This window comes from Vanacampus margaritifer, chromosome 2, assembly GCF_051991255.1.
Source record: "Vanacampus margaritifer isolate UIUO_Vmar chromosome 2, RoL_Vmar_1.0, whole genome shotgun sequence".
Taxonomy (NCBI): Eukaryota; Metazoa; Chordata; class Actinopteri; order Syngnathiformes; family Syngnathidae; genus Vanacampus; species Vanacampus margaritifer.
Window position 1 is genome coordinate 20,152,773 of NC_135433.1, and position 20,565 is coordinate 20,173,337.

The following is a 20,565-nucleotide window of genomic DNA, read 5'->3' on the forward strand; positions in this document are numbered from 1 at the left end:
GCCCTGATTTAGGGAGAGCGGTCAAAATATTAGGAACACCTCTCTCATATGACTCCAAAAATACAGATTAAGATGAATTTGCATTAGCAATTGCATATGGGTCATAATGGTAATTTTCCTGAAGACATATGACCTTAGTCTTAGTCAACTTGTGATCAATTTGGCCCTGAGAAATGTAACTCAGTACAATAAAACAATGACTTCAAAATTATTTTACATGAAATTGGCAAATAAACATTTTGAGTTGTTCAATATGTGTATAAAGAAAAACATTATTTTGAGAGAATTACAACCAATTTGTTGGAATGACCCATAACCTATAAATGTATATAAGTTCAGTGATATTGGGAAATAATGTGTTTAAATCCCTGTCTAGTGTCTTTGTAATTGTGTGTGTGTGTGTCTGCGCACGTTTTGTCATTTTAATTGATTTATTTTAATCCGTCAGTTTATCTGGCGCCAAAACAGGTGATACAACATAACACCTGACGATGGAGGATTAGCTTTAATGTGGTTTAATGTCAGCCCAGGATACAGCATGCCAGGAGCTGGCCAATCACAATCCAGAGAGGTGACCCTTCTTATGAAAGGCTGCCAAGTGCAATAAGGCCACTGTCCTAACAGCTTGATTAACTGCTCATGTAATGGTAGAAGTTACATTTTAACATTGTCAAGCTAAAATAAAGAAACAATAACCATAAAACTACAAAAAAAGTACTCGCTTAAAACAGCAGTTTAGCAAAGAGTGAACATTTCTTCAAAAAAAGAGGCTTCAAGCTGCTAATTTGTAAACTGTAAAGAATCACAACTTAAGTATCTAAAACGTCTGCTAGCTTAATGCTAAATAGCATCTGTTAGCATGTTCCTGGTTAATTTGTGTACGTACTTGATATTTGAATAATTGTATTGCGCATATTGTACTGAGCTTTGTACCAATTTTTTTTTCCTGCCGCATAGTCCATTTCCTGTTCTACAGTTTTCATCACACTTTTCCTAAGTTAACATTTCTAATTGAAGCCGATAAACTGTCATATTAATTCATAGTTCACTTAGCTTTAACATAAATCAAACCGATAAAACTAAAACGCTTAAGTAAATAAATCTGAGTTTATTGTAAAACAGATTTCTTGTGTTTTGTTAAAATCACATGGGTAGAAGACCTTGAGAAAAAAAAAGCGTATTAAATGTTTGGTTTGACTTGTGAGATTTCGTTGTATGGTTACTTGTGTACATTCAGTGAACAAACTCCATTCCAAAATGAGACGGCACTACCTTTGACATGACTGTTTTCTCTTTATTGTTCTTCTATGTCCATGCTGCTATACATACAAGAGGTTTAAAGACAGCATCTTATGGGGAAACACAAACAAACGATCGAGTGTTGGCATTGTCCTGGATACCAGGTCCGTATATGTGGTCAGAACGAGGACAGGAAGGCACGGCATCAGCTTGAAATGGCACAGAGGAGCCACAAAAATGTAAAATAAAATAATAATAATCCACATATGCAATGTTTGCATGTTTGGAGAATCTGCGTATTGTTTAAATGCATAATTGATACCCTACATAATCTATCAACGCCTATATTTTATATTACTTAATTACAATAACTGTACATGAAATCTCCGGTTTGGATGCAGATGTGTCGTACTGGGAAATTTGTCCGATGCAACAAGCAGGCAAACGAATCAACTCAAGGCACGTAGATGTACAAAATGCTCCTTTTGTGTTTCTTGCGACTACTTCACATAAGCAGACGGTGGCGACGTTGCTACCATGCGCCATCGCACGTGCAGCTGAAGCATCTTGTTGCGTGGCGGGGTGATAGGGTTCAACTTGTAGCTATTGTTTTACATTATACAGTGAACTCCCGAATATTTGACTACTTGCAGACTTTTTGGGGCAACCTATTCCCATGGACGCATCCTGTTAACCATGTCTTGTACACAAATATTGCTTTGGCGCCACTGGTGTTAAGCAGCTATAACCAACTAAGAGGAGGCGCTTCATTTAGTCAGGCCAGAGCATTGTCTAATAGAGAGAAGAAAAAAAAAAAAGGTGCTCCGTCGCCATCTTGAGTATCTATAGGCAATTCAAACCTTTTTGGGTGGCTGTCATATTGCTATTCATGGCAGTCCTCAGCACCCGCACAGATCACGGGAATTCACTGTACACTGTTAATTGTATCTAGTCCATTGTGTCAGTATCACTATCGTATTTTTTTTCTCTAAATAACATGTAGAAGTGTACAATTTGAAAAGTAAAACAGGATTCCAGTACATATGAGTGAATTGCGTATGATTTAAATAATGAAACGCGGTAGGTAGATGTTTAAAATGATCAAGCTGTATTAGGGCCATGTGGAGAAGTAAAACGAGAGGGTAGTAAATTTGTGGTCATTTTAATTTTAATTTATATGAGACTACAAAAAAAAAACTCAGGTACATGGTGAGAAAAAATTGAAACGTACATATTCTCTCAATTATTCAACTTTATCCTCCTAATTGCTTTTTTTTTCCTTTTGCCCTAATACACCTTTTTTTTTAATAATCTCATATGACAACGTCTGGAATGGATTATAAACCAGTTGGTCAGAGTGCAAAAATAACTTCAAAAACACACTAAGAATATAACATGTCTTGAAAAATGGATGAATGGTGAGAAGCATCTTCAAACACAGACAGATGTTAAAAATATATATACTGCTGTACGTCTGAATGTGGCGTTGAGTGGTTGGAGTTATAACGGAGTAAGTGTGCTTTGAGTCTGAAGAATCCGCATCGGGAGAGCGTTTAAAGACAAAACCGTTTCCTACAGATGGGAGGCGGCATGAAGAGTCGAGGAGAGGGAAAGCGTGGACTTCAGGGGAGGAGGTGCTCGTCTTCCCGGTGGAAGCTGCTGGCGGGGCAGAGGAGAGGCTGGCTGGAGCAGTTTGTGCTCTGGCTCTTCAGGCTCTCCATGGACTCGGACGACCCTAATGGGGGAGACGCGGGGACGGGGGGTGACGTGAGACGGGGGGGAGCACGTCGACCAGACGAAAATACAAAGCGGCAAGAGCGGGACAGGAAAGCCTACGTACCGCGCTTACTCCTCCATACCAATAGAGCAGGAGTCGGGACCGAGGGCTGGTGAGGAGTGAGGACAGCGAGGAGGTGGAGGAGCACCAGGAGAGGAAATGTTAGGAAACAAGAGGAGCACACCGCCCACGTGCAAAGCATCCGGAGTGAATTCAAGACGACAGAGTGGGCACGCGACACCAGAAAAGCCGATTGAGAGCTGACATTCATCGGCCACATAATAAGGTACACCTGCGCCATCCGATGCAAGAGCGACACTAAAAATAGGGATAATACGCTCATGAAAAATGTCTTAAGGGATCAGTACTTGTGACAGCGCTTGATACTTTGAGTACTGATACTCTTGTGGCTATTTTAAGATCAAGAACAAGAAATTAGAAGAATAGAAAATTGCCATTCATTTCATGCTATTTCAAGAAAAATGCAATGGCATATAGAGGTCCTTTTTTTCATTCAATGACCTCTCATTGCTTTTTTATAGTAAATTTTATGGATAAAAAGATATGGATTGTTCAGTGCCACTTTTTTCAGATTGATACCAGTACGAGCACTCAACTCTCAAGTAGTCACCGATACCAAGTACTGATACCACTAGTACTTTTGATACATGAAATCATTGCAAAAGGAGGTGCAAAGTCTTATTAAAAGTGAGAGGTTCACATACTTTTGCACCCATGAAATCACAGTTTTTCTTAAATCAACAACTTTTGTTCAAGAATGAATGACAATATTATCATTCCTTTTGTTCAAGTCCATTATTTTCAATGTCAGCATTGTAGATTTGGGTATGACTAAACATTTAATAAGGCTATTTTAATATTTTATACAAAAAATCTGACCATGTCTGCAGGGTTCACAAACTTTTAACCAGCACTGTATATATCCCGATATACTTTTTCCCCCTACAAAATGTAATGGAATTAATAGAAATTTCCTTTTCTTTCTATTCTTCTCATTTCTAGTTCCTGATCAAAAAGCGGACACAAAATGGCAGACGATACAGGTATTGGCCGCTGTCCCAAATACCCATGGCCTTGAATTAAGGTCAGGTATCGGCCCGATGCCAGGTACTCTGCCTGGTATTAGTACTCAGTACAAGTGACTACTCAAGAGTCTAGTAGTCGTACTGGTGTCAGCCTGAGAAAAAAAGAAAAAAAAGTGGTGTCGAACAACCCCATGCTTTATTATATCCCAGATACCTGGCATGTGAGCAGGGGTGTGTTGTCTTATTTGTATCCGAAAATTGTGTTTTGGCTATAAAAAAAAAACGTTTTACAGAGAAAACTAATCAAATTATGTTAATTGTATTTCTACAATTCAACAAGCTAACCACTTAGGCAGTGGGAAATTAAGTAATTTTGTCATAAACAAAAACTCATGTACTTCTTAAATCGTGAATAAAAGTGTCATTATGGTAGCAGTTTGCCGCAGTTCTTTGCCACTGCAAAATAAAAAAATAATTCATATCTGAAAGTGTCAATCAAAATAAGCATTATTGTCATTGTGAAAGCTTTGACACAGCTCTTGCGCCGGATCCCATTCAAATTGGTCGGTGTGCTCAGTAAATTGTCCAATGAGTGCACTATTGACCCTCAGGAATTCCCAGGAAATCGACGATGGCGTGATATTTGTCTTTTTGCTGCGTGTCTCACCTGGCAACGACAGGTCACCCGGCGGGTCGCTCTCTGTTTTGGTCAAGCTGCTGTGTTCGCTTCCGCAATCCTGGAGGATGTCGGTGCCGACGTTCATCCTGTCCTCTGCAGCGTAAACAAAAGTGTCACTCAAACGCATCACACAAGTTTCCAATTGAGCAACTCACCGTCATCCGGGGACAGCGAGTCGGCTACGTCCTCGGTAGCTGTGGCCTAAAGACAACAACAACAACAACAACTCGCCGTTACTTGTTTTAAAGGGGAGGACGCGGGAGCGAGCGACGCGACTTACGTCTGTGGGAGCGGGACTGCTGGACAGGAGCGTGTGTGGCTGAGCGTCCGACATCTCCGACAGCTTCTCCTCATCCTCCTCCTGGATGGGAGAAGATGGAGACCTCAGGGTGCTGGGGCAGGGAGACAAGAGAACAAGTTAGTGTCCTGAAACGTTCCCAATGGGCTGAACCATTTTGAAAATTAATCAAATTGGATTTTTGCTTCCTCAATGTGCCCATTGTGATTTAATATGGTGTCATATGTCAATTTGAATTAGATTAACTGTTCAGCCATCGCAGATAATTTACATGTTGTGGTGCTGCTGTTTTGGTTAGCAAATGAGTTCAAATGGACTCAGTTAACTCATATGTCGATGTGAGAGCAATTAGATATTTTTTATTTTTTTACCTGTCAGGTGATTTGCTGACTTTGCCTTTCTGCAGACCGCCGTCGCTCAGATGCTCCGGGGAGCTCAACTGCCGGCCGCCGTCGCCGCCCGAGAAGTTGATGTCGTCGTAGAGAGGCGCTGAGGGGACGGCGGGCGACACGGACCGCAGGCCATTCAGGGCCTCCAATAGCGAGACGGGCTCAAAGCCGGGCGGGACCGAGTCGGTGCCCTGCGAGATTACCATAAAAAAGAAAAAGAAAAAGCCATGCAAAATATTAGGGATGCCAATATTTTATGTTTGCACTTGGTTAGCTACTACTAACACAGATACCACTTTACTAGTCTGACATATACCTTGCAGATAGGTGGAGTATAAACATGGATGACAACACTGCAGGCAATATTATTTCAAGGAAAACACATTGCAAGATCAAGTATCGGTGCTTGGCATCGGCGAGTTCTCAACTATAAGTGCTAGTACACACACTCAATGTGAAAAAAAAGTGCTATCGGTGCATCCCTACTAAATATGCAACTGCAGAGATCTGTGGAAACCTACCGAGTGCTCATCGTGGTCCATCGTCTGAGCCAGAACGGGACTGAAAGAGACGGGGGAGAGCGCGCCGGGCTTTTTCCGCACCGCTCGGATCTGCAACAAGGCCCTGAAGGCTGCGTCGGAGAAACGCATTAAGACTGCCGCGCCGTCTCCCTCGAGAAACAACCACGACTCCACTTACGCAGTCTGCAGATGGGACAGTTGTTGGCTTGGTAGCGCAAGGTATCGGCGCACGAGTTGCAGAGGCACAGGTGTCTGCACGGCAGGATGAGCGTGTCCCGCAGGTCCGACAAACACACCACGCACTCGTTGCTGTTGTCGCTGTTCTCGTCGTCGGATGGCTGCACGCAGAAAGGAGAGGCGTGAAAACGTGCGCCGCTTTTTCAAACATCCGCATTCCCGTCTCGTTTTCATGCACCTACCTTTGTTTCTTGGTTGTTCTTGTTCTCGATGCCATAGATCTCCTGTAAGAGGTAGCTCACGCGGTCCACCTGCAGGCAAAAGGTTCAAATTCGTCTTGCAGGAAAACACAGACCAACTCGGTTTATGTTTTCCGTTTATGCTTGAATATAATGCATTTCCTTTGAATTGCCTTCAATTCACAGTTAATTCACTTATATTCCCATGGAAATTTTCCACAATTCCTCAACTTCCCATGGATATTTATAAAATAAATCTTTAACGCTAATAATATTGCAACACTTTAGCATTTTAATACATATTTTAAAAAATGTCATCAGTTTACATGATGGAAGTCGAGCTTAAAGATTTGTTGTGAAATTAAAGCTGTATGTATTCTGAAATATTTTTTTGAAAAATTTCACAGGAATGTATATGGTTCTTACTTTTCCGTATAACGTGATCTGTGTCAGCATGTGTGCAACGTGCAGAAATCACGACATATTTGACAGAAGAATTTTTGGGACATAAGTTGAGGCTCTCTGAGGAAATAATCAATCGTTCTACTCAATAACCCGTGCAAAAGTGTCCCTCATTGCCTCAAGTATTGCCATGCGCATGAAACCTACAATTTGCTTTTGCTTCAGTGGCTTGACGGAGAAACTGCCATCGACGTGCTGCAAGGGAATAAAAAGAAAACAAACGTGAGTTGGGCGATCATTGAATGATTTTTCCAAATGTAGAATGATCACTTGAATGTGTACGTACTCGCTCGAAGGCTGCCAAAAGTACGTGAGCGTGTCCGAAACAGTCTTGGGAAGAAAGCACAGAGTAGTGGTTAGCTCACTGTGTTTGTGAGAGAGTGTGAATTGTGTGTGTGAACATCAACCTACCATCCCCTTCGTCGACCACTGCTTGGATCACCATAGGAAACACCCCTCGGTCCAGGTCAAAGTTGAGCTTTTAAAATGAAGAAATTGAATTGTGGTTGTTTTGTTAATGGACAAACGATGTTGCGGGGTGCAAATACTGACGTCTTCCTCTTTCCATTCGCTGAAGTCTATCTTGAAAGAAGGCATGGAGAACTGCTGGTTGACGCCCCTCTTGTAGTGGACCGTCTCCGAGGCCATGGATGGATCCTTTGGGCTGTACCTTCACGGAACATTGACGGAAAGGAAGATTAGTAGTAGGACTGAGCAGTGTAAGGCTAATCTATAAGACCAAAACGTTTACGTGTATGTGTAATGAATCTGATATTGTTTATTGTACTACAGAATAATGTATTGAGTTTGTTTAAAAAAAACACATGGGGAAGAGGACTTACATTAAATTACAATCGCAGTAGAGTACAGAAAAAACACAATTATTATTTTATTATTTGAAATCATTCATCCTAGTTGAAACACCATCATAACACAATGTATATATCTATATATATTTTTTTCATCATCATTCCTCCTCACACAAATTTCCTTGTCTTCTTCACTTGAGTCTCTTGTGCAGTATCCATGGCAACTAGCCGTTGCTAAGGACCAAATCTATTGTAGTCTTTGAGCTTAGCGGATACCCACTGGAGATACTTGTAATAGTATAAATTATAAGCGCAAATGCATTTCATTGCCGTACAATCCAGATCCTATATGAGAAAAGTGTTTTGTTATACTATTGAAAAAGAAATAACAAAAATTTGGTTTCCCCTAATAAGGTGAGGTTTTCAGTTTAATTTCCATCAGCATTGTACAAAAGGGGATTCTTACACAGCCATCCCATTGGAAAATTCCTCAAAGGCCTGGCAGTAGAGGGTGATGGCTACCCGAGCATCGGTATCAAATGTGAACTCCACGCCATATTGAACCTTTGGTTTGCCACCCTCTTCCACTGGCGTGTCTGAGTCGTCTTTATACCTGCAGACCAGATAGTTTGATACACGTCAGGGCGGCAAACCTCAATCATACTCCTTAAAAAGCAAAAGTGTGTCTGATCACTCGTACCGGACCAAACGCAAAGAGTCCTTCCGAATGTTCACCAGACTCCTGAGGGTTTTCACAGGCTCGTGGGGTGCGGGGGTGACGTAGGGGAACTGGAGGGAGACAAGTCATCATCAAGGTGCTTAACCTGAAATGCTTTATTTTGATACATTTCTATTGGAGCTGTGTTCACCTGTACTGGTCTATTTCCCAGGAAATTTAAATCCGTGTTTTCCCCAAAAAGATATCCCTCGGGATGTGGCGTGTCAAACTTCTCTCCACCCATGAAGAAGTGGCTTGCAAAATAATTCCCTGTAAGAAAAGAATAATCACATAAGTGATCAAACAATTTTGATCACGTCAAATGTCAGAAACCATTACTCACCAATACATAAGCGTGAAACCAAATCATGTAAAATCTATTGTTTTATTTCAGAGTCAAGTTCTGTATCATGAGATGTCGACATCATATTTCAATCTTCAATTTGCGGAGTTTCGATTTCAATTTCAAGTAAACAAAGCACATAGTTCGGATATATTTGGAAATAGTACAATTAATCATTTAGAGCCTTAATAGTGAGCCCTAATAACAAAACACCAACGACTTACCAGATTTCGGGGGAAAACGATAGGCCGAGTTAGCTTGGATGTCGATATCCTCAACACCAGCGATTCTGCGACTCAGGATGGAGCCCATCTTCGTCTTCCTTCGCCGCCTAGCAGGACGTTAGCTAGCAGCCAAGACGGCCAACGGTGCTGCGACGAATACAACCCGGGCTCGGACAACACGAACGACAAATAAAACAGTCACGTAATGGAATTCTATTTAATTCGACATCGCGATTGATTTGAGGGTAGCGACGCGCCGACTCTAAACAGGAAACTGGGCGAGCTCAGCTGTTGTTGTGCCAGGGAGACGCTAACGTTAGCGCAGTGGCGCGACCTGATTGGCTGCCTCCTCGTTACGCGTCATGAGATTGAGAGCGTTCGCTTTAATGTAGCGCGGCGTCCGTAATGAGAGCGGTGCGTGCGGAAGTCACTGGGAGGTCAGGCGGGGATGTAGGCGTGCGTGTCTGTTTCATAAATTAAACTCGATTGAGGGAATAAAATGAATATGTACAACGTATATGGGTCATTCTCAAATAATTTCATAAATAAAGGTTGAGAAATACCCCAATAAATTTCATTTTTTAAATCAATTAATGACATTGATATATTTCCACACTTTTAATACCAAAATGTCTATACCGTTATGCGTCCCAGATAAGATTTCATCATAATTTGCAACATGTTTTATTAATATGATAAAAAAAAACTAAATATAGGATTTCCCCCATTGCCCCCCCCCCCAAAAAAAAAAAAAAAAAACTAACTCAAATGTACGGGATTGTCTGTTATGCCCATGATTAAGTTGTTGCCATACACCTTGCGCAGAGGGATCTGTTTTTTGTTTGTTTTACTTCAACCATGGCTGTTTCAACATAGGAGATATTTGCACGTACAAAATCAATGCAGCATTAAAAAAAAAAAAAAACATAAAAATGCACCATATTCATTGTATACAATACAGCACAACGCTTATGATTGAATTAAACTATGACTAAATGAACGACTTATGGTCAGACTGCAGTATTATTAATTTTTGTATGTGGTTGAATATGCTGCTCCCTAACGGCCACTGCAATAAACTGCAATAACACAAGCACTTTGAATTAATCAGTAGTGCAGGGTGCAATAATGTGTGCTGTTGGATACGTCATGTATATGCTATTGGTTTCTGTCAATTATCCCCCAATTTACATGTACTGTACTGTCAAACCAAAGCTTTATTTATTTATTTGTTTATTTATTGTGCCGTCCATGACGCTTAGACTACTGTTGTTTACGTCGATTTCTTAGGTTTTATGCTTCAGAAGTAGATGAAACTGTTCAGTTTTAGAATCCAAAGTAGCAGAAACAAAAAAATTATTTTACGTCATCGTGCTTTTTTTTAATTTAAATTACATACCTTGTAAATCCGGTTAGCGCATGTCTGATGTCGTCATTAGATGACGCAATTTACCAAACGGCTCATGCAAAGCTGCCTTCCTGCGAGAGGTAACAGCTGTCAAATTCGTCATTAGTTACAGTATTTTATTTGAACAATTGTATAATATTATTTGCTTTGATTGTTGCGCTAGTTACTCCACTGTCTGTCTTTTCGTGAGTGGATCGAATGGCGACGTGGCTACCGTTAGCATAACAAGCTACACTCATCTAAGCAAAACACAACCGTGTGGCAATTCACGGTATATTTAATTACTTTGACGGGCGTATTCTGGTAAACAAACAAACAAGCAAAACGATATTCTCTCATTGTCACAGCAGCCTCGATAAGTGCAATTCTCGCGCCAGCTGTTCACTAGCTAGCTCACCAGCTGCGGTTGCTACGGTGATAAACGTCGCTAAAAAACGTTTAATCGACATTTTGATGCGATAACAAGTGCTGATTACGGTTTTTTTTGGAGTAACTCATTTCCCCTTTGGTTTCGATTACGTAAAGGAAATATCGGGGGCTGTATGTGCTTGTAAGCTTTGAGCTGGATAATCTCAGGATTTAAATAAAACATCAGCTTGCTAGCTAACCTTGTTCGTAAAATGAAACAAATTCACGACGAGCATAACAAAGTATCATCAAAGTGTGCAAAATTTTGTAATAGTGTTGAATCCTCAAAATACATACTTTGTGGTGGTGTTCACACGTTACAATCTAATTAGCAAAACACTACAGAAGACTTTCAAAATAAATCGATGTTTTGCACTGGAATCTGTTTAATGTATTATTTTTTTTGCCTTTAAGTTAGGTCTCCAAAATGTTAAAAACACCATCAGGTATGTTGCAATGTACACCAATGCTGCTAAACCTGTTGACAATGTCAGTCGAAATGAAGACTTTTTTCATGTTGAATACCATTACAAGAACTTTAAGTACTTCCGATCCTGTACTGGCGATACTTTTTAATGCCTTTACCGTTACGTCCTGCAATTTTGCTGCAAATGGGTTTAATTTGAATCAAATATTGTCCCAAATGCTAACATTAGCATAAAATAAGATTTTATCCTTCTCATCTGTCAAGCATGTGTATTGAGAAGTTAATCACAATATAATAGAACTTTAACAAGTAAAACTACTAGCACTTTGAAGATGCCTGGCATACATGGAGAATGAATTTAAAAAAGTGTTTTACAGGTACTGCTGGAATTGACAAAGTGTTGTGTATGATAGGAATTATTAATGTTGGGGTTTAAACTCATTCATTGCCATTGACTGCTATAGACGTCAAAAATTCATTTGAACTATTTCTATTACCTTAATTTTTTTTCCACTTTTGTTAACAAGAGTATGAAAACCTAGATTTTTTTAAATTGTACATTTAGAACAGATATAAAATTTGTGATTAATCGTGAGTTAACTAGTGAAGTCATGCAATTAATTACGATAAGAAATTTTAAAAACACAACTCTTGAGTTTAATCCTTCCACATGTACATATATATGCACATTTTTAGCTGATGATAATGTTTTTTTTTGGAAAGTGGCTTTTAACTGTCCCTATGTATATAATAACAATAATAATAACAAACACACATTGGCCTCTCTGAGCACGTTTACAGCTCAAACTGTGTTTATGCTTTGTGTTGTAGCAGCGTAAAGGAATCCCTGAGAGTTCTCAGATTGGAAGAGCTCTGCGCCGACTCATTCCCCCGCCCACCTGATTCCAGTCTCTCAGGCCATTATGTCCAGTGATCCTCCTCCGCCATACCCTGGAGGGCCTAGTTCACCCCTAATCGAGGAGAAGAACGGACAAGCAGGCAAAAATGAAATCTTCTGTTGTGTTGACTGTGACTGCAGTGCAGCACGTTACATGATTTCCTCTGTCTTCTTTTAAAGCAGCCCCCGTAAGAACAGGGCCCCCGCATGGTCAACCTCTACCTCCAGACTATGGTCCGCCCCCGTATGAAGGCCCACACCCAGGCTTCCTTCCGCCGCACGTCCCCGGAGACGGGTCCATGCCCATGCCAATGCATATGCCCCCGCCACCTCAAGGTGACACAATGTTTGAAGGACAAACTGCTCCTCATGTAGTGGCTATTGCAAGAGATCCAAAAGTGACTCTATATTAGGGCTGAGCGATTTATTTAAAATGAATATTTGTGATTGCGATTTAATATGCAATTACTTTTTCAAGGGCCTCTTCCTCTGTATTTTTTATCCAACGCAACCAATACATTTACCTGTATTACAAGAGACACTATCAAATTTATTACTTATAAATCACTTTAATTTTCCAGTTTGTCACCAACACTGCTCATCGTAATTATTTATGTAGTCATCCATTTTGTTTTCTTTCTCGTCTCTCACGAAGGTGGCGCCTACCCGCCGCTGCCACCCGGCCACTTCCCGCACCCCATGTCGGGCCACATGGGCCCCGGCCCCTTCGTGCACATGGGCGGCCACACGGCAACCACCGTCATGGCCCCGCCGGGCACCGCCACCACTGTGACTGTGCTGCAGGGCGAGATGTTCCAGTCGTCGCCGGTGCAGACGGTGTGTCCGCATTGCCAGCAGGCCATCGTCACGCGCATCTCCCACGACGTGGGCCTCATGAATACCCTCTTCTGTCTCTTCTGCTTTTTCGTGGGGTGAGACAATCACAGAATTTATCTTTTCACTATACAGGCTCGTCTCAAGATTTAGAATAACATAGGCAACTTGGACAAAAACGAAAATTCACTATCTTAAAAAAATTTAGTATTAATTCAGGAACAACATGATTTTTACATTTACTTCATTAGTCCTGAATGTAGAATAGGTTGGAACTGGCCTTCTGAAAACTCACTTGTTGTGCTTGTATTTTGAATTGCCTTTCAAATGTTGTTCATTTCAGGTGCGATCTGGGCTGCTGCTTGATTCCCTGTCTGATCGACGACCTGAAGGATGTGACACACACCTGCCCGTATTGTAAGGGTTACATTTACACATACAAACGTATATGCTAACCGCCACTGACGCTCGCAGCGTTGTTGTTTTTTTCCACCTCCGCTACATTTGCAGCTTGTTGCCCTCTTAATTTGTCTTTCTAACCGCAGTTAGTGTCTTCTAGATATCGTTCACCTCATACTTTCAAGCTGAATTTTGATGGGCAGCATTTTTTTCTTCTTCCGTATTTTGTTTGGAAAAGTGAAGGCTTGGTACGATGCTTCAAGTGTGATAGTAATGGTCATTTGTAGGGAAAGGCTGTGAAACTGGTCACTTAACCTGAATTGATCTGTAAATCTTGCCATGAAGCAATTTTTATTTCCTGTCTTATTTCTCAGTATTTAAAGATATGTATGATCATGTCCACCATGAAGACTGTGAACATTTGTGTCCATGTCACTGGCTTATTTTCTGATCCCTTCTTCAATGTGAACATTCCCATCTTGTATTTAGTTTTATTTTTTTTGATAAATCATTTTCATTTGTAATCTTGCAGGCTTCTTTCAGTATGCACAAAAGTGAATGACAGTTGAGCCTTTCCCCTGTTCATGATGTACTTTTAGAGAAAAAAAATGAGATAACATTTGCACTTTAAAGACAAATTACCCTCCTGATGCGTTGCAAAAACCTGAAGTTATTATAGTTTAGGCTTCTTCTGGCTTTGTTGTCAATGAATCCCTCCATAGGTGCACTTAAGAGGAAGAAGTTAACTGTTACTAGTGTGTTTACCTGATCTCTCTCTAGATTGTATCGTGGCAATAATTGCCAGCCGAATGTTTGTCACCGCCTCAGACAACAGGTCGCTCGTGACGGACGAGAATGTTGGGGAGCAAGTTACGTTACACTCATTTTAAGATGAAGCATGTTCAAAATAGGAAGTAGCTGCCAAAAATGTGATAACATCCGAGTCACAGAATTGCATAGTGGTAATATATTCAGATTAAAAACAATTATTCATGGCATGTCCCCATAAGTATCTTACTACTTCACAGATAATGCACATTTAAATGCAAAATGTTTAATTAACACAATGACAATGGGCATTTCAGTTGCATCGTTTTTTTTAGGCTTGCAAAACTGTAACTAATTGAAAAAAAAAAGGTTTTATTACAAAGTACTGTATATGCCATTGTGATGGTCAAAATGCCAGTCTGCATCGCTCTCTCAATGTGTGTGATCTGTATAATGCTGTAAGTCATATTTGTTGACAGTTGTACATAGGTACTATTTTATCAATAAAAATTAAGTACATCACTGAAACAGTCATTTGGAGAAATTATTTATATATACATATGGTTATCAAGGACTGAGCAGCAAGGGTCATTTAAAGACAAAACAAATCATTATGTCCACAATGTGTGTGTTAAATTAACTACTGTGGTTAGAAGAAAAAACCCTGTTAATCTCTCCATCTGTGTCCACATTGGGCATTGCAGCATTTGTAGAAAGTGGTCATGGGTTCATCGGCGGATCTGGTCTGAATTTGCATGAAATATGCCCGAGGATGCTCACACTTCGGACAGGTTTCTGACAAAGGAAAAAGAGTGCCAAATAAATTGTCACTTAAATTCTTGGCATGTTAACTGGAGGAATGAATAGAATAGGAAGACACAATTGGATGCCAGAGGTAGACTGTAAATTATTAATGGATCTTCTTTACTTTAACATAACTTGTGTAAAAAATAAAAATAAAAAAAGAAGAAATGTGATTAAGATAAAGTGTATTTTTCTCACAACAAGGGATCATATCACAGTACGTATTTGTCATGTCAACTCACCTGCAGTAGAATCCACATTTTCCCAAGCAGCAGCTCCACCCAGAACGTCATCAACCTCTTTTAACTTGGGATACTTTCTGCTGTTCACCTGCAAACAATAAAACGTGTCAGAACTCAGAATTCACCTAAAAACTGACAGTTTAACGTCGTATGTACTACACGTATTCGACCCACCTTTCTCGTGACGTTGTGTACGTAGGGACAAGTGTTACACGCAAACCTCAGGCACTTTTGACCCTCTTCGACGATCAAAACATTCCCGCAGGTCGGACAAAAAAGAAGCATTTTAGCGAAGACGCTACGCTACAGCTGGTCAAAGTGGGAAAAAACGCGATGAGTGTAGAACGGGGAGCTTCGATTAGAATCAAAACATGAAACATGAAGGAAGATAGTGCTACCCTTTTTTGAATCCGGTCAGAAACAAGAGTTCGGAACAATTGGAAAACATTTCAATGCCAAAACGTTTTGGGAAACATTTCAACAATGGTATCTGAAAAGGAAATAAAAGAACGGGAAATGATGTGTAACACCATTATTATTATTTATTATTATTATTATTATTATTATTATTATATTTCCTTGAAGATTGTTGACTGTAACGCTGGATTTTGCAAAAAAAATTGGGGGCGGAGTTGAAGTACGTAATTTCCGGTGAACCTCTGACTTCCGTTCGTCTCGCGCATGTCCAGGCCTCTTTACGACTCGGCTGCCCAAGATGGCGGACGCACAAGTACGTTCAAGAAAATGGCCTGGGTGTTTTAAACGACATATTTATGTTTTAACTAACACACAAGCCCAATTTTATGTCATGTATGTTGACATGCGGCTCTTATGACACGCTCGGGGTAGTTTTAGAAGGGTGGTAGGTAGTTTAGGTGAGGAATCTGTTGTCTCTCCGTGCACCCTCGTGTAACTAAACTAGCAGCCGGAATGCTAACATAGTTAGCTTAGCCTCCTTCTCAGTTTTTCCGTAGCTCCTTTATTTTATTTAGTTATCTGCGGCAATTCTGTCGTTATTGCTGGGCGTTAATCGTATTCGTGAATGTTAATGTACTTTTAGTTGAGCAAGCGAAGTCGTGTGCCTATTGCAGTGCAATCTATGTACTGTGAACGTGTTTTTCTTTTCCTTGTGCAGACCGAGAGGGCTTATCAGAAGCAGCCTACCATCTTCCAGAACAAGAAGCGTGTTCTGGTCGCCGATGGAGGCAAGGAGAGCAAAGAAAAGCTCCCCCGTTACCACAAAAGTGTCGGGCTGGGCTTTAAAACCCCAAGAGAGGTGCATTTTATAGTCTATTTCTTGTCTTAATTGAAGCTGCAAGTGATGGTTTTCTCACGATGGTCTTCCAAGCCTGCAGGGTTCTGACGACGACGCCTTTTGGCAAAACTGATGCAGTTAAACAATATATAAACGTCCCTTTTCATTCACTCAACTATTATTAAAATTATTGTTTTGTCCCCGCAGGCTATTGATGGCACTTACATTGACAAGAAATGCCCATTCACTGGAAATGTCTCCATCCGTGGCCGTATTCTCTCTGGTCAGTACATTGAAGGTTATACAGTGATGCCTTGGCATAAGAGTTGAATTTCTTCCATGTTTGTAACATGAAGCACTCATTAGTCAAGGCACCACTGTATTATGTGATTTGTAAGTGTTGCTGCCCTCAATATGATGTTTATCTCACGATGGTCTTCCAAGCCAGTTGGGCTTTGACGACAACGCCAAATGGCAAAGCTGATGTTGTGTTGTGACAGCGTGTCAGTGTTTGTTTTCTTGCGCGTTTAGAGCTGCTGCCTTGATTAAATTTTTTTGTGTGCGTCTGTTGTGCAGGCGTGGTGACCAAAATGAAGATGCAGAGGACCATCGTCATCAGACGCGACTACTTGCATTACATCCGCAAGTACAACCGCTTTGAGAAGCGGCACAAGAACCTGTCCGTGCATTTGTCGCCATGCTTCAGGTACCTCTAACCTGTACCATTATTAGTATATTATCATTATTTTCCCCCCATCTCTGCAAGTGATGTTTTTCTCACGATGGTCTTCCAAGTTAAACTCTGACGACATCGCCTAATGGCAATGCTGATGCACCCTTGTTTCTTCATCACAATGAAAGAAAATGTAGGTGTTTTATATTTTTTACCGAATGTTTGGATTCTTCCTTCGCGCCCCATTTAGGGACGTCTCGACCGGAGACATTGTGACGGTCGGGGAGTGCCGACCACTCAGCAAGACTGTGAGGTTCAACGTCCTCAAGGTGACAAAGGCGGCCGGCGCTAAGAAGCAATTCCAGAAGTTTTAGGCACGCCGGAAGAAACATGTCACCTTCAAATAAATTGTTTAAATAATCTGTTTTGCGTTATTCTTTGGATTGCACTGCTGACATCGCCTTGCCACTTTGCCAAAATATTTTGCGCTTAAGTATGCAGATTAGTTACAACTTTAGGTACATGTGCACAATGAAATGTAATGTATCGCTGGCGACGGGCCAAAACCTTGTACCCCAAAATGGTCGCTGTTCAGGAGACGCCAAAAACGGCAAGTTTGTTCAACCATTAATACATTATCAAGGAAAGCAAGCCGTTTTCAACACTTTGGATTGGTTAATAATTTGTTACATCCACGTGTGGACTGACCAATAAATAGTGTAGATATTTGGAAAAATATGTAATATACCAAATGTTGAGTTGTGAGGGTTTGGCTCACCAAGTGTTATGTGCTGTATCAAAGATGAATGTTCATTACATTTTTCAGCTAACATTGATTGTTGTGCTGTTTGCAGTGGTGAAGACTATTTTAAGGCATTCAGCGTTTTGGTCAGAGCTCTTAAATTTGAGCTATTTGCCTCAGCTCTTGAGATACACGTTTTACATTACACAAAGTTAGTTAGGCAAATACTGCTTTGGGTTAATTTTCAGGATGAACCCAAAATGAATTTCTTTTTTTCTTCTTAAAGCTTTTGGATGCACATCAAACTTTAGCTTTTTGCTGTTGCTCAATGTCAAAATTTGCCACCAAGCTATTCTAATTTACCTCACTTTAGGAATATGTCCATGAACGTTTCCACGGTTTGGAATTGCCAAATCACTGGGCACTAAACATCACATTCATTGGCTTGGAAAAAATTACAATGCACGAAAGATAGGTTCAAGTTGGGCTGTCAGGAAAGCCAGGTGTGTGTCTTTTTTTATGTAGTTATCTGCGGCACTGATTAGTACTGTGCCTTCACATTCCGTCTATTTACGCACATTAGCCTAAAGTGTGTTGTGTTGCAAGAATAAAATACAATACAATGTACGTAAGAATAGTGAGTAATTAATAAATACGGTGCTGAGTATACGTAAAAAAAAGTGTTCCCTGACCGGGAATCGAACCCGGGCCGCGGCGGTGAGAGCGCCGAATCCTAACCACTAGACCACCAGGGATGTAATGAGTCGGTGTCTTTATCAATATATAACCGAAATATACTGTGTTCTTAGTTTAAAAAGCAAATGTTTAGTTCAATCTAATTGTATTTAATATAATGTAGAATGCTTTCGTAATTAAACGACTTGTCTGTTCTTGCTTCTGCTTTTGCAGTTCTCACAATGGACACACGATGGCGTTATATCACCGTCTATCAAATTTTGATCATGATTACTCAATTTAGACGCAAGGATACATTATGATACAGTCACAACTGCCTACATTATAAAGTCCAATTTTCTTCAAAGACACGCTAATATGTTGGTTGCTTTATTTATAAGATACAAGAGATGGTCGTAATATAAGAAACAACTCGTATTATAATAATCTCAGTTTGATACAAACCACTGAAATTATTATATACTGCAACAATAAACATACGGCACTGGAACGAATAGACCAAACAAATCACTTTACCTTTTTGATATTCTGATCATTTTTAATTTTCTGAGAACACATTCTCTAAATGACAATATTTGTATTTGGAATGCATGTAGTCAGCAGGTTATTGAATAAAACAAAAATGTTCATTTTCCTCAAACATATAACATCAATGACTGAATCAGAGAAGCTTTTGATTTTGCAGTGGTATCTTCACATTTTCTTTCCAGAGCTGTAGTGTTCAATAGACCCTGACTGAGTTGTTTGTCTATATTCTACATATAGCATCGCAAGTAAGTGCTGCACCCTACATGTAAAAATCCAAGATTAAAATGTTGCTGAATTTGGATGAAATGTTATTTCCAAGATGCAGGTCAGCATTGTTAATGCGTCACTTGTGCACTTTTGTTTTCTTTTAATCCAGTTTGTGTTGGGTTGTGATTACGGCACACTGCCTGTGACGACGTGACCTCCTTCCTATTGTGCACACTGACTGACAAGCGTGCTGAGGCACAATGAAGTCTGAGCTGTCGATAAGCACATGCAAATGCTTCAATAGGCAACACATGTCATTTGCTGTATGGGAATCGGATGAGAACCAAGCGTCAGGCCTTCTGTCTGCTACATTCTCTGGACATTATAAAGCTACTGTACAGTGAAAATTGGACTATGGTCTGAGGTGATTTTTTCTAGCCAATAATTCAGGGTAGATTCCAAAACCAAACCTGCTAATAGGTGCATTTGTACGTAGTTCAGTATGTTTACTCACAATGTTTATAGAGAAAGTGGTGAAGCTCAGCTATGTTCGGGCTTATAATGGTCGCTTCCGTTTCTTACAAGAAAATATTGACCTCAAGTGCAATGTTTTGGCTACAGACTGCTCTTGTACTCGGGGGTTTTCCTGGCACTGTTAGACCGTGCGGGAGATTGGGAGTTCTCCAAATAACAGACAACTCAGCAGGCCGCCTGAACACATCCTCCCACTTAGTGTTTGCTCGGGGGCAAAGGTCTGATTGCCCCCCCCCGTCCCTAAGAATGGCTTAATAAATGCAAGCAGGCATTGTTTAAACTGTTTGTTTGCATAGCTGCACCTTATCAGCATGTTTCCTTGAACGCAACTAAAGTTTTCTGCGTATGTAGCGTCACATTGCACTGTGTTTTTCTAAAAACATATTTACTGAATATAATGTGCAAAAATATCAGACACTTGTTTTTGGTGAATGGCCATTATTTGTAATAATTTTAATAATAAGTAATATGATTTTTTAAAAATCAATCCATCCATTTAATAAAAAAACATATATATATATATATATATATATATATATATATATATATATATATATATATACAGTATATATATATATATATATACAGTATATATATATATACAGCCGCTCCCCTACTTACAAACATTCGAGTTACGAACAACGGTACATACGAACATGTCTGCGCGCATGCGCGCATGTCAAAAAATGTTCGGAAAGAGATGCTGTAAGTTCGATTTTTTATTGCGCACCTTTTTCCGAGTACTGTAGTGCTTCTTTCTGCCGCTAATACCGACGCTTGGCGCTGTGAGAGCTCACCCAGCATTGGAGGCTCAGCAACGT

General features: G+C 40.3%; 4 protein-coding genes and 4 non-coding genes across 10 annotated transcripts; 5 read left to right on the top strand and 3 right to left on the bottom strand.

The window, feature by feature from the left end:
• Positions 1-1,273: 1,273 nt before the first annotated feature.
• On the bottom strand, positions 1,274-9,590 carry mgrn1b (mahogunin, ring finger 1b). 2 transcript variants are annotated; one of them, XM_077558364.1, is made up of 17 exons: positions 8,922-9,589; positions 8,506-8,624; positions 8,337-8,425; positions 8,103-8,249; positions 7,380-7,497; positions 7,239-7,305; positions 7,114-7,157; positions 6,975-7,022; positions 6,369-6,437; positions 6,128-6,287; positions 5,950-6,059; positions 5,411-5,619; positions 5,022-5,133; positions 4,897-4,942; positions 4,730-4,834; positions 3,080-3,125; positions 1,274-2,974 (listed from the first exon to the last, which is right to left on the bottom strand). In XM_077558364.1, the coding sequence occupies exons 1-16, from the start codon at positions 9,007-9,009 to the stop codon at positions 3,085-3,087; spliced, it is 1,572 nt and encodes a 523-aa protein (XP_077414490.1). In that variant the 5' UTR covers positions 9,010-9,589; the 3' UTR covers positions 1,274-2,974; positions 3,080-3,084. The 2 variants fall into 2 exon arrangements, with proteins under 2 accessions (XP_077414490.1, XP_077414489.1); XM_077558363.1 differs by lacking the exon at positions 3,080-3,125 and having other exon boundaries at positions 8,922-9,590.
• Positions 9,591-10,278: 688 nt separating this feature from the next.
• On the top strand, positions 10,279-14,591 carry cdip1 (cell death-inducing p53 target 1). 2 transcript variants are annotated; one of them, XM_077558879.1, is made up of 5 exons: positions 10,279-10,409; positions 11,996-12,163; positions 12,243-12,398; positions 12,718-12,994; positions 13,240-14,591. In XM_077558879.1, the coding sequence occupies exons 2-5, from the start codon at positions 12,088-12,090 to the stop codon at positions 13,349-13,351; spliced, it is 621 nt and encodes a 206-aa protein (XP_077415005.1). In that variant the 5' UTR covers positions 10,279-10,409; positions 11,996-12,087; the 3' UTR covers positions 13,352-14,591. The 2 variants fall into 2 exon arrangements, with proteins under 2 accessions (XP_077415005.1, XP_077415006.1); XM_077558880.1 differs by having other exon boundaries at positions 12,246-12,398.
• A 6-nt stretch (positions 14,592-14,597) lies between these two features.
• polr3k (polymerase (RNA) III (DNA directed) polypeptide K) lies at positions 14,598-15,538 on the bottom strand. Its single transcript, XM_077558881.1, has 3 exons — positions 15,284-15,538; positions 15,110-15,197; positions 14,598-14,858 (listed from the first exon to the last, which is right to left on the bottom strand). The coding sequence occupies exons 1-3, from the start codon at positions 15,392-15,394 to the stop codon at positions 14,731-14,733; spliced, it is 327 nt and encodes a 108-aa protein (XP_077415007.1). The 5' UTR covers positions 15,395-15,538; the 3' UTR covers positions 14,598-14,730.
• Positions 15,539-15,766: 228 nt separating this feature from the next.
• Positions 15,767-17,459, top strand: rps11 (ribosomal protein S11). Its single transcript, XM_077559641.1, has 5 exons — positions 15,767-15,839; positions 16,245-16,385; positions 16,572-16,647; positions 16,941-17,070; positions 17,288-17,459. Exons 1-5 carry the CDS (start codon positions 15,825-15,827, stop codon positions 17,409-17,411), a joined length of 486 nt encoding a protein of 161 aa, XP_077415767.1. The 5' UTR covers positions 15,767-15,824; the 3' UTR covers positions 17,412-17,459.
• LOC144047459 (small nucleolar RNA SNORD35) lies at positions 16,423-16,506 on the top strand. Its single transcript, XR_013293029.1, has one exon. It is a non-coding gene; the product is annotated as a small nucleolar RNA SNORD35 (small nucleolar RNA).
• On the top strand, positions 16,776-16,857 carry LOC144047460 (small nucleolar RNA SNORD35). Its single transcript, XR_013293030.1, has one exon. It is a non-coding gene; the product is annotated as a small nucleolar RNA SNORD35 (small nucleolar RNA).
• LOC144047462 (small nucleolar RNA SNORD35) lies at positions 17,125-17,204 on the top strand. The gene has a single exon (XR_013293032.1). It is a non-coding gene; the product is annotated as a small nucleolar RNA SNORD35 (small nucleolar RNA).
• Positions 17,460-18,462: 1,003 nt separating the features above from the next.
• trnae-cuc (transfer RNA glutamic acid (anticodon CUC)) lies at positions 18,463-18,534 on the bottom strand. The gene has a single exon. It is a non-coding gene; the product is annotated as a tRNA-Glu (tRNA).
• Positions 18,535-20,565: the final 2,031 nt, after the last annotated feature.

Bases quoted from the DNA above. Each gene is read 5' to 3' on its own strand.
- mgrn1b (XM_077558363.1), bottom strand. From the start codon at position 9,009: ATGGGCTCCATCCTGAGTCGCAGAATCGCTGGTGTTGAGGATATCGAC. The intron at 7,498-8,102 runs GTAAGAATCCCC...TGTTCCGTGAAG, and splicing joins TTTTCCAATGGGATGGCTGT to GTACAGCCCAAAGGATCCAT. The intron at 6,060-6,127 runs GTAAGTGGAGTC...TCTCCGACGCAG, and splicing joins CTGTCCCATCTGCAGACTGC to CCTTCAGGGCCTTGTTGCAG.
- cdip1 (XM_077558879.1), top strand. From the start codon at position 12,088: ATGTCCAGTGATCCTCCTCCGCCATACCCTGGAGGGCCTAGTTCACCC. The intron at 12,164-12,242 runs GCAAAAATGAAA...CTTCTTTTAAAG, and splicing joins GGAGAAGAACGGACAAGCAG to CAGCCCCCGTAAGAACAGGG. The intron at 12,995-13,239 runs GTGAGACAATCA...TGTTCATTTCAG, and splicing joins CTCTTCTGCTTTTTCGTGGG to GTGCGATCTGGGCTGCTGCT.
- polr3k (XM_077558881.1), bottom strand. From the start codon at position 15,394: ATGCTTCTTTTTTGTCCGACCTGCGGGAATGTTTTGATCGTCGAAGAG. The intron at 15,198-15,283 runs GTGGGTCGAATA...TATTGTTTGCAG, and splicing joins TACACAACGTCACGAGAAAG to GTGAACAGCAGAAAGTATCC. The intron at 14,859-15,109 runs GTGAGTTGACAT...TTCCTTTGTCAG, and splicing joins AAATGTGGATTCTACTGCAG to AAACCTGTCCGAAGTGTGAG.
- rps11 (XM_077559641.1), top strand. The intron at 16,386-16,571 runs GTGCATTTTATA...TTGTCCCCGCAG, and splicing joins GCTTTAAAACCCCAAGAGAG to GCTATTGATGGCACTTACAT. The intron at 17,071-17,287 runs GTACCTCTAACC...CGCCCCATTTAG, and splicing joins CATTTGTCGCCATGCTTCAG to GGACGTCTCGACCGGAGACA.